General features: G+C 41.8%; 1 protein-coding gene across 3 annotated transcripts in view; it reads right to left on the reverse strand.

The window, feature by feature from the left end:
* Positions 1 to 13,129, reverse strand: part of UST (uronyl 2-sulfotransferase) — a 176,671-nt gene that overhangs the window by 6,098 nt on the left and 157,444 nt on the right. For 2 of the 3 annotated variants that reach the window (XM_052784767.1, XM_052784769.1), the window contains exon 8: positions 4,805 to 5,084. In XM_052784767.1, coding sequence (XP_052640727.1) covers positions 4,805 to 5,084 — 280 coding nt within the window. Of the gene's footprint in view, positions 1 to 1,365; positions 5,085 to 13,129 lie in introns of those variants that run through there. The other variant, XM_052784770.1, reaches the window with a different exon arrangement.

Here is a 13,129-nt window from a genome sequence, read left to right on the forward strand (position 1 = left end):
ATACCACTGGTCAAATCTTACCATCTTACGGTGTCTGACAGGCCCAAACTGTCTTTGCAGAAAACCTCCCCCCTTCCCCATCCCCTGTTGCCCCTAGAACAACCTTCCACCCCATCTCCAGGCTCTTCTAATATGACAGCATCAGACATCGGTGCTGGGACGCAACTGTTACGGTGTGCTGGTGCTTCCATTACACACAGCTATTTTCTAAAGCTTACAACTGAGCTTTGAAGTTCACTTCATGCTGCAGCTTGGCATCCAGTACCATTTCTGGGCAAACCGAAGAAAAGGTATGACAGTTTTTCAGTCGCAAGTGACACATCAGCAACTGAGTTATGCGGTTGAGATTTAACTTTTGACCTTCAAAATAAGATCCCTTCCATCCACTTCCAACATTTTGCAGGGGATTTTTTCACCCCCCAATGCCTGTTTCTCATGGAGCTGCCTTCCAGCACCCTTCCCCCCATACCTGTGGGCACCTAAGCAGAGCCTGACTTTGCAAACGCTCCCTTGGGACAGACAGACCCTGCAAAAGTGGTCCCAGTGATTCCAACACCACTAGACAGGCACTTCTTGGTACCACGCTTGGTAACACCTTTCTTGTTTTTCCCACAGTCTGTGTATGGAGGTCTATACGTAACAACGCTCAGTTCTCTTCTCTGGTCTTGGCTCATGCAAGCAGATTGATCAACAGTGTTTTATATGTTTGCTGAGCTCTTTGCAATAAAGGCTGATTCCTTAAAAATAAAACAGAAGGAATGCTGTGGTATTGTATTACAGTATTCTAGCTCTCAAAAATGCTGCTGTGTTGTTTTAGGCTATGGTCTAACGTCACAGATGTTCCCTTTCTGAAAATGGAGGGAAAGATCAAAGCACCATTACCCTTAACTGGGAATTACAGGCCTTTATTTTTTAAGAGGATGTAGAGCTTTATTCTTTGGTGGACAATGTTTTTTCATTTGATAAGAGGACCCAAGTTGGCGTGCAGTGTGGTTTCCTTTGTTAGTCAAAACAATCTACCTTTAGATTAAATATTTTTATTACATGAAGAATTGAAAGGAGGAAGAATTTAACAGCTGGAATCCACAGATCTGTTCTCCAATATTTAGAATTTGTGGTTTTGTTTGTGTCTTTATGATACTACGTACCATTCTATATTATAACATTAAAACAATTCATCAAAGGTCCTATGATAAAGAATCGCAAACAAATTGAAATGCTTCAAATATACCATCAGTTCTGCTGAGCTACTTCTCTACATATAGGTAGAGAACATTTCAGATACTCAGACTTAGCCTTGCATCATCAGCACAATTTATATAGAAGAGAACTAAACAGGAACAAAAAACCCGCACCATTTGTCACTGTCACTTGAAACTTAAGACTAAAATTTATTTTTTCCAGAATGCTGCATTGTAACAATGGTTGATTCTCTCTTTAATGTGAGAGCACTGACGTTTCACTTACTTACATTACAACATCACTCTCGGCTATTGGAGCTTTTATACCTGGCCATCAAATACCACACCTAGTAAAATGCAGTGTATGGGGACCATGCCATTTCTCTCCTGGATAAAACTTCTTTCCACTTAGCAGCCACAAAGCACATGAGACAATGTACTTCAGGATACTTACTGCACATCTCAGGTGAGTAAAATAATTCTGCCTTCACTCTCACACCTCCAGACAGTTCAGGACATAGAATAACCCAGGAACAACCTGCCCAATCTTGCTGCTAAAGTATGACTTTCAGATGATAAACTGCTGTATGCAATCCTGTTCTGCTAGGTGCAACTCCAACATCTTACCCACAGCTGCTGTACCCAGGCAAGAAAACTAGTGTAAGCAAGTGGACTATGGTGCTAGGAAGAAATGCACAAGTTTTATTTTTTAAACATCACTGGACTGAAAAATAAAGAGTCATATGGCTTATTTATATTTCAGGAGATGGTAGTGAATAAGTTAAAGAATATTTCATCCCAAAACATACGTTGCTTTCATTTATAGCTAAGCTAATGTACACATACGTTTTCTTATTTTCATAATTGTCAAGCACTCACCTTTTCCCCCCCACAAAGATTTACAAGTACATGCATGGCACTTCCTACAAAGCTGTCGTGGGCTAAAGGCTTACAAATGATTTTTTTTTTTTTTGAATAAGAAATATCCGTCAGACCAATAGATAATCATTTAAATCCAACTTCTTCCTGAGCAACTTAAAATTTGGAATGTGCTGAAAAGTTTCAATAAATAAGTCAAAGATTAACCAGCTTAAAACGTACCTTTTAACAATTAAGTAAAATATATTTCGTGACAGACAAATAGGCCATAGGACCAGGAATCTTAGATGCTATGTGCCAGATAAATTTATGAAGTACCATTCAAGGAGGAGAGGCCAGGTTGATTGTTAACAAAAATACAACAACATTAAAACCTAGCGAGTAAATCATTAAACAGGTTTTGTATTTAGGTTATAAGTAGTGATGGCTGAAGATACCATTAAATAAACAGATAAAAATAGACTTTACGGTAAGCGGCAGTGAACTTGCAGGAAGGGTGAATGTGTTAAGTGTCTGATTATTCTGTTACAACGTTGGCAACAAGGATTTAAACAGAATTTCAGAAAGGTGAGAATATTAGTTTTCTTTCCAAAATATAACAGCTCCACAGTGTGTAAACTAATCATTACTCTTTCAGTGTAATTTCATAGAAACCACTTAAAATATACAATGCAGCAGATTCGTATTTTAGCTAATATGTTAGTTGTTATCTGTGCCATTTTCAGCTTTCTTTAATGTGCTCCCCCACGGTAGTGCATTGCTACCACCAACCTGGCATGTTAATAATGAGAACAGAATCTTCTACATAATATTTTCTGTAAGTTAACATCTTGTCTTAACACGATTACGCTTCTTTATTTTCGTTCTCTGCATGTAGGTACAGTAAAGACTAACTGGTGATGAAAATGGACCATAATGTTTATTGGCTCTCAGCAGCCTCATGGAAGAGGAAACCCTTGGAAAGCACATTCGAGCTTAGCCCGAGTTTATATGCCTCGTCCATCACAAAATAACTTTTGCTTGTTATTGCAAAAAGAAGTATGACCTTGCAGATGGCAGACACGCTACTGAGGGAGCCACAGAATAGGAAGCAAAAATTGCCTGGTAGATGTTTGAGACAGGACACGAGTTAGACAGAGGTGCATTGCCCCTGATGTGGTACTGGGACTCATCCTGGGAAGGAGCTGCAACTCCTCAGCCCTGCTTCTTGCCTGTGCTCTAGGACAGGAATTTATTGCTATTATCCTCTACTAGTCCAGCCTCCTCTGGCAACAACGGTGCACAAGAGGCCAAAGCCGCATCAAGACCCCCAAATCCCCCCCATTCTGCAGATGGCCAAACAGCTCTGCCCATTGCTGCCCGCAGGTCTGTCACTTCTGCACCACCAGTCCTGGCAGGCTGTTGAGTAGCCGGCAAGCCTGCACGTCACAGGGAACCCCAGGGACACCCACCTTAAAGACAACACCATGTCACATATTGGAGCTATTGTCCCTTCCTCTCCCAGCCTCCACCCATCCCCTTTCTAGTGTTTGCTGATAATACGTGTAGTGATTGACAAGGGTAACTTTCACAGTGACTCTCTTAATAACGTATCATTGAATGGGCTTTGGTTTCACAGAGCATACCTTCTTTTCTTTGTTTTATCATTCTGAAATATTGCAACTAGAGAAGTTGTGTATGTCCATATTGTTAATTTTACTTCTAGCCATGCTAAAGGCAGGCATCTGGTGTTTGCGATGGTGGCGCAGCTGCGTTCAGCTTCAAATGTGAACAACTAAATTCTGTGATTGCAGAAAAACAGGTCATGCTTAAAAGGAGTTCCAGATCATCTATGTTTTTTCATGAATGACTTCTTCTGTATCTCTTTGGATTTGTGACCCATAAGAAGAATAAAAATCTACAAATACCCCTCCTGAACATAAAACCCATACGCTGCACCTTTTCCTTCAGAGTGTAATAGAGATGTACTCAACTGCAGAAACCAAACTCTACCATTTAGGTAGCCCTGCCTTGCACTTTTCATCTGTTGTGGCCATTCACTGACTTGGTAACTTTTTCCACTCTATGAACTAGAACGGTTTACCAAAACCATCTGGTTCTTGTACCTTGCCTTATGTCCACTAATATTAATTTGCCAGAATAGCAGCCTCGCTCCTCCCACAGAGGGTAATTCAGAAGCCATTATCTAGGCCCTTTCTGAGCCTGTTATCCTTGGATGTGCACAGACACAGCAATGGCTCTGACCATACCACTGGCATACCAGTGCGCTCTGGGCAGAAAGAGGCACTCTTCCCAAATGGCTCACTGCCCGCAGTTCACATTGCCGGTAGGTAATGCCGCAGTGTTATGCAATGAGGACTTGTTTCTGGAGAAGGAGAGAGACGAGAGTCTGTAAAATTCACTTTTCAAGACCGCCTAATCTACTCTCTTACATTCTGCAGGTTCCCAGAGGACTACTGTATATTCCAAAAGTTATTTTGTGATAGACAGTAGATAGATACTTCTCTCTTGAACTATGCTATAGTAAGGATGCTATAGAGCCAACACCGTATACTGAATCAAACCTGCAAAACCAGGTATCTCCCCATGGCCCCAGCACGTGGGAATGGTCTCTTCTGTTCTGTTTCAAATGCTGCTGCGCATTAACTCAGTTCCTTAAGGAATTACTTTTAATAATAATTAAAAAAATCTTAAAAAGCTGGAGGGGTCACCAGAAGAGACAGGATAGCTCTTCCATCCATCACCTTTTATAGATATCCTCTAGCCACTTTTCATCATCTTCTTCCTCATCATCTATTGGTTCCTCTGTTTCCAGGGGAGAAGGAATGAAAAACTCAGGTCTGGGACGTGGTTTCCTGATATGAGACTTCAGTCCAAACTTGCGCTTCAGCAGGTGGAACTGTTCTTTGACATAGTAATAAAACTCATATTCGTATCTCATGCGTTGGTAGAGGATCTGTATTGCTTCTGGAGAGGGGACGGTCTTTTTCACTGTCACAGTCAGATTGCCAAGTTTCCTATGTTCTGTAAAAAAGAAAACAAGCAACATGGTGGGTGCTGATTAATGAGACCAGACCTAAACTGTTTTTTAAAAGATTAAGGCATGGCCCTACTGCATTACTGATACAAAAGAGCTCAATCTGCCTCCTTAATAATGGATTTACTTTTAACAAGAGATGAAAAAATATAGATGTTTGAAGTTAGACTTGCATATTTAAATATGGCTAGTTCATACACGGCATTTGGCATTGCATGTAGTCACTGAGAATCTTAACTGGCAATGGTTATCTGAAAATGCAAATTAGGTCATACCAATTATGAGCATAAACTACACGTACAGAAACCCATAACCTTGCCTAGCTTTGGAAATTTTGCCTGATGCATGTGAAGCATATATCCAGCACACAGCTGAGCTGAACTAATCAATTATTTCCTGTGTGGCATACTACGCTGTGGCTTTATTATTGTTCAAATCTAAACAGAAATTTATCAACCTGAATCCATCCCAGGCTAGCACCGAAGCATTTTTGGCATCGCCACATGACACCTCAAGACTGAATGTGCCCATTGACTTTCTCATCCCGTTATACCTGTTAATTAAATTAGACTCATCTTCCTGTTGTGCCCTGGGACTGGAAGATTTCAGTATGTTTTTCTTCACCTGACAACTTTTGCTTTGGTAAACTGAAATAAAACACCTTTATTGTTGATAAAGAATTAGAGTTACTAACAAAAATACTGAATTGCCTCTTTGCCTCCTCTCTCAATAGATTATTCTACCATTGGAGATGAATGTATTTGAACAAGATGTAAAGCAAACTCTCAAGGCAATCATTTTGCTGTTTTCTACCAGATGTCAACAGGCTGCCAGAGCATCCTAAGAATTTTCTTCTTCTCCAAGACAGAAACGTAACTGAAAGTCAACTGTGAAGAAAACAACAGAAAAAGCTGGAAGTATTGACCTGTAGCATCGCTGTATCCCCCCTAACAACTGCAGCTTCTAGGAGAAGTGGAGATGAACATTACACTGATGAAGTACTAGCTTCTATAAACAGGTTTTCTGAAAGCTCAGTGCTCCAATCCAGTAAGCATCATGTGTTACTCTGAGAGAACGTGATGCTCATGGAACTGACTGTAATAGCCTTGGAATACACCTGGGTCCAGACACGGCAAGATGAATGGGCTTGCATGGAAGCAAGGAGATGCCAGTTAGACGTCAGTAAAAAACCTTTTTCATGGCAAGGATAGTTAGGCAGTGCAGTAGAGCATACAAGTTAGAAAAGCTGTATCTCTGGAGGATTTTAAGAGCAAATTAATTGATTCTCTCCTGAGGGAAGCCACTTGACTAAGGGGCATCTTAAGGACATCTTCCATGACTCTAAAACCAATAGATGAATTTTAATCTTGCCAGTCCTTACTTCACTTCCTTGCTCTTTGCTACAACAGCAAGGTCTGCAGGAGAACTGTGTTTTTTTGTTCCAGGATAATGTCTTGGCTTCTGCTGCTCATTCTTTCCTTAATATTTATATCCTCTATTTGTGCTGCCTCAAATGCCAAACAGAAATCCCTGTATTCTGCATGACCACACAGATAAACTGTTGCAGTGAAGAAGAGCTCGATTTTGATATAGAAACCTAATTCTTATTGCAACAGCAGTTCTGCAGGTTCGAGGATTTCAAAAGGGTCAGGCCATGAAGCACGGCAATAAAAAAAACTTACAAGGAGGAAGCAGACAACAAAGACCATTTCATGTTTCCAGCTGGTTCCCAGAGGCAGCAACCACCCTTGCTTCCAGAGGGAGTCCCTGAATCAAAATGGGGTTTTACCACGGGCAGAGTTTTGCTCACGTGAACAGTCCAAACTGAAGTCTTCTGAAGCACGTGCCAGCAAGGCTAAACACATGCTTAGCAGATCTACAAAGAAACACATTTTCACAATTGCTTACGCGTAAGGCTAAGGGATGGATCAATGGTTCCTAGTAGCAAAAGTGAGCTGTTCTTGGGAGTCCACAAGCAATACGTTCATCCAAGAGAAATAATCAAGAATAACTTTTTAGGGAAGAGAGGAATTTTAAGCAATGGCAAACCCATTTATTTCAAAAGGTAATAAAAGATGAGTAAGTCCAGCTAGCAAACACAACAGCACTGATCTTTAGACAAAAAGTTGGTATTATGCAAGATTTGAAATCTTGAGAAGTATGACAGGACGGTAGAGCACAGCTATGTGTACATGAACGGCTTGCTTTACATTTTAAAAGATTGATGTTCATATAGCTTAGGGTATCCACACCTATAAACACTGCAATTTTCAGACAATGGACACACCTTTTCCTACTTCAGAGTAAAGGAATTAAAGAAGAACAACTGAGAACCACACATTTTAGTAACACTACATGAGACAGCAAGTGCTGCTGCGCTGGACATTCTCATGTTCATTTGACTCCATTGCGTCACATACATCTGGTGCAGAAGAAAAGATTTGTATCTGAAAGAGGTATTCTCCCTCTCAGTTTTGCTTACCAATTACAGCAGAGTAATCTGAAATGTAGGAAGAATATGATACAAAGAGAATAGGTTGACTAGCTTACCAAACGTAATGCTGTTCTAAATCACAAAAAAATTATTTAAAGCATTAATTCTATTTTGAATTTGTACTTTTACTTCCTTCTCTAATGGAGGACTGGTTTTCATTAGTTGGTAAAAATTAAAACATGCTGCTCTGTAATTAAATGGAGCTTTTACACCAAACTTTGTAGTTCTTTACACTGAAATCTATTTCTACTCATATATCTACGTAATTAAACAACTTGGTACACAGAGTTCTTTGTTCTTTAATTTTAGCGATGTATGGCGATATATGCTCTATACTTACTGACTGTTCACAGTTTATCATTTTATAGTTTTGTTTAGACAGGAGTAAAATGATGAAAACATACAAAAAATGAATTAAAAATAAAGAAGCAATCTTTAGCATGCTGTCTAGCAAAAGGGTAGAGGAAGGATCATGAAATGCTTGGATTTAAAATAGACATCAGCATAGAAAGCACTACCTGTAGCTAGTGAATGGTGTGAAATATTTTTGGTGAAAATATTTGGGTTCCCAAGAGCTTATTCTCTTCTACACCACCTTTAGCCATAGACTGGAATAGATTAACAAATGTCTCATCTTTTTAAATTTTCAGTCAGTTGTTCCAGTTGCCATTGATGGGTATTAGATGAATACACTCCAGGAAGGACCCTGTACTGGGTCTGTCCTTGGGTGAGAAGGCAACTGCTGCCTCACGATTATTGAGCACTTCAAGACATTCCTCTTTCTGGTGCTTAGTTGGTAGCTCCCACCAGCTTTGCAGTCTGGTTTTCTTTACAAACTCAGCAGCAAACGTACACTACTAAATATTGCATTTATTAAGCCTAAGCCTTTATACTGCTTGCCAACTTCATTTTTATTTTACATAGGTTATTTCTGTTACAGAAAACTCCATTTACATTGCTGGAAAAAGCCCTTTACTTATATGATCCCTCCAGGACTCTAAGCGGGAAAAGCCACTTCTTACAGCTCCAGCTCCCTTTGGTGGCTGCTCCTCCCAGCAGAGAGGGGCACTTGTGTTTAGCCCAGGAGCGCTGCCAACGATGACAAGGTGAAAAGCGCTAGACTGTTTTCTTGGGGGGGCGGTCAGTGGGGGGCAAGACCAGCCAAAGGGGAATTTACTGGTGGTGGGCCAGGCAGGGAGCAGCCCGCTGGCACCCCATCTGCCAAACTGGCCAGGTCCTGCACGCCACCCTCGTGGCGGGCGGCGAGAAAGCAGCAAAATACTCTCCTCCTCTGAATTTGCAGTAGTCATGGCATAGAGGACTCCTGGATGCGTGCAATTCCTCGCTCTACGCAGACACCTATGTCTATAGTTGTATACATACGTACAGATAGAAACACCCACACTCTGGAAGGCTACGGGGAGCAAGGTAGATTTTCTGGCTTCCGTTGGTTTGCCTCGCAGTATAAGCATCAGTAACTGCAGTGCGTAAATAGCTGTGAGGTGCTGGTTGTCAGATGGCACGAGTTGGGGCTCTGTGCCTGGCGGCAGGCTCAGCCTTTTGGTAAAACAAGTGAACTCGCCTTCTTTGCACTTGAATTTTTAGACCGGTTTCTAATCTTAAATACTCTTAAAAGGCTCTTTAATACAAATATGAATGAAATCACAGAACTGTCGCTTCAAGTCACCTTAACCACCTCTCCTCATCATGGAAGCAAAATGGAAAAATTAGGTAGATCTGGCTTAAAGCCAAAATAACAATCTGCATATGCTACATAAACCCAGCTGCCCCACCAAAGGACCCCCATTTTATGACCTTTGAGACAGCTAACCATATGGAGGGCAACAAACCACACCATTTACTTTTTAGGGTTATTTTTTTTAAACTGTGTTTGCTTTGGCATTCTTTTAAATTACTAAAAAGAATGTCCTATAGAGTAACCCAACCTCCCAGTGCAGCCTGCTCATGCCTTGAATTAAGACTAAATTGGTATGCAGATATGGATGAAGAAAATTAAATTCTTTGGGTTACCAGGTGATGAATATTTACAATGACTTTCCCCACTCTCACTTTTTTCTTTTCTTTTTTTCTTTTTTTTGAACTAAGAAATCAGCATTACTCACTGTAGCCATCCAAGCCATAGGGAAAAGTGGGTTTTATACTTTGTGGCTCAAAAAACCTTGGATTGCCATATTTAGACAAAATGATCCTAAAGGCATTCTCCACCTCAGAAGAGAATTTCGGAGAGACGCCCTCTCCAGCGCCCCACCGTTTCGGCGGGTACGACGCAGAGGCTTGCTCCCCAGCGCTGCTCCGCTGCTCCTGGACGAAGCCGCAGGGAGCCCAGCGTCCTCGGGGATCCGGCGGGGAGAGGTGAGCCAGGCTGGAGCCAGCACAGGACGGCTGCAGGCGAGCGTAACCGTGGGCTTGCCCGGCTAACGCTCACGGTGGAAAAACTGCACGCCGAGCTCTGCTGCTCTAAGGCTGTGTGAACATGATGGCTGTCACAGATACAGTAAACTCATTTCCTGGAACTACACGGGGAGGCCCCGCATTTCAATCGTACGCAGCTGAGCTGCGGCACATACCTACTTCTCCACAGTTTTAAATGGAAATAAATGTATGTCACTGTGGTTAGACGTGACGTACGAATCGGCGAGGGTCTCTGCTTGATATGCCACTCAGACGATTGCTGCGGTGCTAAAACAGGGCTCTGATGGCTATGCTAGAAATGCTCTCCCCCCAGAATATCTAACTGCAGCTCAGCAGAAAATTCTCTGGCACAATTGCTCTGCTTTTCAAACTTGAAATTTTTAGCCAGGCTCTTGAAGGATATCTGGGAAAGGACGGGTTTGGGAGAACAGATGAGACGCCGATGTGTTTGGCTCGCGTGCCATCTTTTCGACAGCCATGGGGCTGCTACCGCTCAGGAGCATGCTGGGCCCGGGGCAGGTCCCAGGTCCCCGGAGGGAGGAGGGATGGGGCACCGTGCCCGTACCGCACGACTGAGCACCTCGTGTAGGCCCACGTTTGCTAAAGGACAGCAGGGTCGGTGGAGAAAACCTAAGAGAGTCACCGACCGGGAAGAAGTGTATTAAAAACCAAAGTTGATGAAGAAGTAGGTGGTAATTTGTCCCATAGCATCTACTAGCTTTGTCTGTCTGAAATACTATGAATCCCAATTATGAACCTCCTTACTGCTAGTTTACTCTCAGTTATTCGCATCCACAAAATAAGGTGCAACTTTTAACAACGTGTAGATAAAGATGAGACGCTCATGCGCATGCCGAAGACTCACTAGCAATGCTTGCGTTGTTTTAGCATTTCTGTCCTGAATTATTGTGCTGCTTTGATGACACGGAACAACTCCCAACTCCAGGAGATTAGGAGAACTCTAGCCCACTGGCACACAGCAATGTCCCTTCTCCTGAAGGTCAGATACAGATCTCTCTGAAAGGACAGCTCTCCAGCGGTCACGGAAACACCCAGAACTCGAGAGACCTGCAATCGTAGGCAAATCGGATGTCCTATTTGTCAAACAGGGATCTTGGGAGCAAATACATCAGACCGTAATTAGCATGGACACTGCAAAACCATGGTTGCCAATGACAGCGACTGAACTAGGTGAGACAGTTACAGCAATGCTCTTTCTTTTTTCTTACCACTACAATGAATAAGGAAACCAGAGAGAAGAATAATGTCACTGTTAACCTAATATAATTTCATTATTAACATTAACATGGGCAAAATGCAGGGAGCTCAGAGAATGATAACCTGGCAGAGAAAAACGGAGGGATGCCAAAACAGACATTAGCCAGGAAGAGCTCACAGAGATAATCTGTAAGACACATAATCAAACAACTACTAATGCTCAAGGATGTAAACACCAAGGAGGCATGGCACAAATTCAGAACAAGGAAGAAACATGAGGGGAAAAAAAAAAGAAAGAATAATGTCAGTAATAAATGTAAGTAGTACCTTGGGCCAATAAGGCTGAAAATAACAAAAGAAACATCTTCCTACAGCATGCAAGTTAACATATGTTGTGAATATATTGCAGAGGTCAACACTGCACTGGTCTGGCTGTCAACTGGACAGTGTAACAGTGATATGCATTCAACAGTGCTCTGAAATACTACTTAAGCTATTAAAGGCATCATATCGCTATTATGAAGCGCTCACCTTATAACACACTCAGCAATGCAAATATATAACTTTCTTCATACTTTGTAAACAGCTACCACCTTCTGAGGTCTCTTCTCCAGCCAGTAAGTATTTATCATGAAACATCCAACTCTCCTCTTGGAAACTTCACAGTGTTATACCTTTGCTCCTACCAGTTCAGAGCTGTGGATCCAACAATGTGGATTTCGAGCCGCATGGGACACCTCAGCTGACCCTCCTGTACCACACACTGCCTCTGCTGCTGCCCCAGCCAGCCTGGAAACATGCTGTATCTCACGCATGATCAGATAACAAATCTCAACAGGATCTTCTAAAAGACTCCTCTATTTGGTGCACTTTAATGTTGCATTCCCAGTTAAGGTAAGTTAACACAGAAGGAAAAAAAAAGCTGAAAATTAACCCACATTGGTGGAGCAAAAAGGCGGATTCTTACGAGAATGTGGTCAGGTACTTTCATTGCTGTTAAGCAACTTCTAAGTTGAACTAGACAGAGTTGGAGGTGCCAAAACCAAAGTCATCTGCAAAGGAAATGCCAGGATTCTCTAGTTCGGGTTGCCGAAAGAATTGCTATGGTTGCAGTTCATATGCAATTTCTAACCTATCTTTTCTAGATGCGTAAGTATTATTGAATGGATCCAGTAAAATCTGGATCTGACAAAACCACAATTTAAAAATAGGTTCTTACAGATCGCTTGTGAACAGTGTTGCATAGTAGGTTATGCAGATACTATTACTTTTTTGCAGAGAGAAGAGAAAGTTGCAGTGATCGAGACAAATTTCAGCAGCGCCCACAAGCAGGAAAAGCTTCACCACAGGTATGTTATGCAGAAAATCTGCAGAGATCTAGCCTGGGACTGGAGAACCTAGAGCAGGCATCTTGCCTTTGTGCTTTGAGTCACAGTAGACTGCTATCTGTGATTTTTGTCCACAAAAAGGAAGCAATGGAAGAGACGTGCTGTGCAAGCTTAAGATGTCTAAGAGGGATGGAGCGAGGTGGAGGTGTCTTTATTTCCATATATAGTATTGATGAGTGCAACACTGGCACATAGCATCCAGTTTTGTAACCACATCCTAAATCAGACAGGGTATGAAAACAGCCTCAGAATGAATACTGGGGTTGGAAGGGACACTTTAGAAAAAGATGATAAATTCATTCTGGTCAGCTTACCAAAAAAAGAAGATTGAGAGGTGACTTGTTTACAGCATCTGCATATTTTCATGGTGAGAAAACTATGGATACTGAAGGGTTGGAAGCAGAAACCAGAGAAATGAGGACTGGAAGTAAGGCACAGCTTTTTAAAGTGGTGAAGATGATTAATCACTAGAACAAACCAAAAAGAGTTGATTTGCTTT

This window comes from Harpia harpyja, chromosome 4 (genome assembly GCF_026419915.1).
Source record: "Harpia harpyja isolate bHarHar1 chromosome 4, bHarHar1 primary haplotype, whole genome shotgun sequence".
NCBI lineage: Eukaryota > Metazoa > Chordata > Aves > Accipitriformes > Accipitridae > Harpia > Harpia harpyja.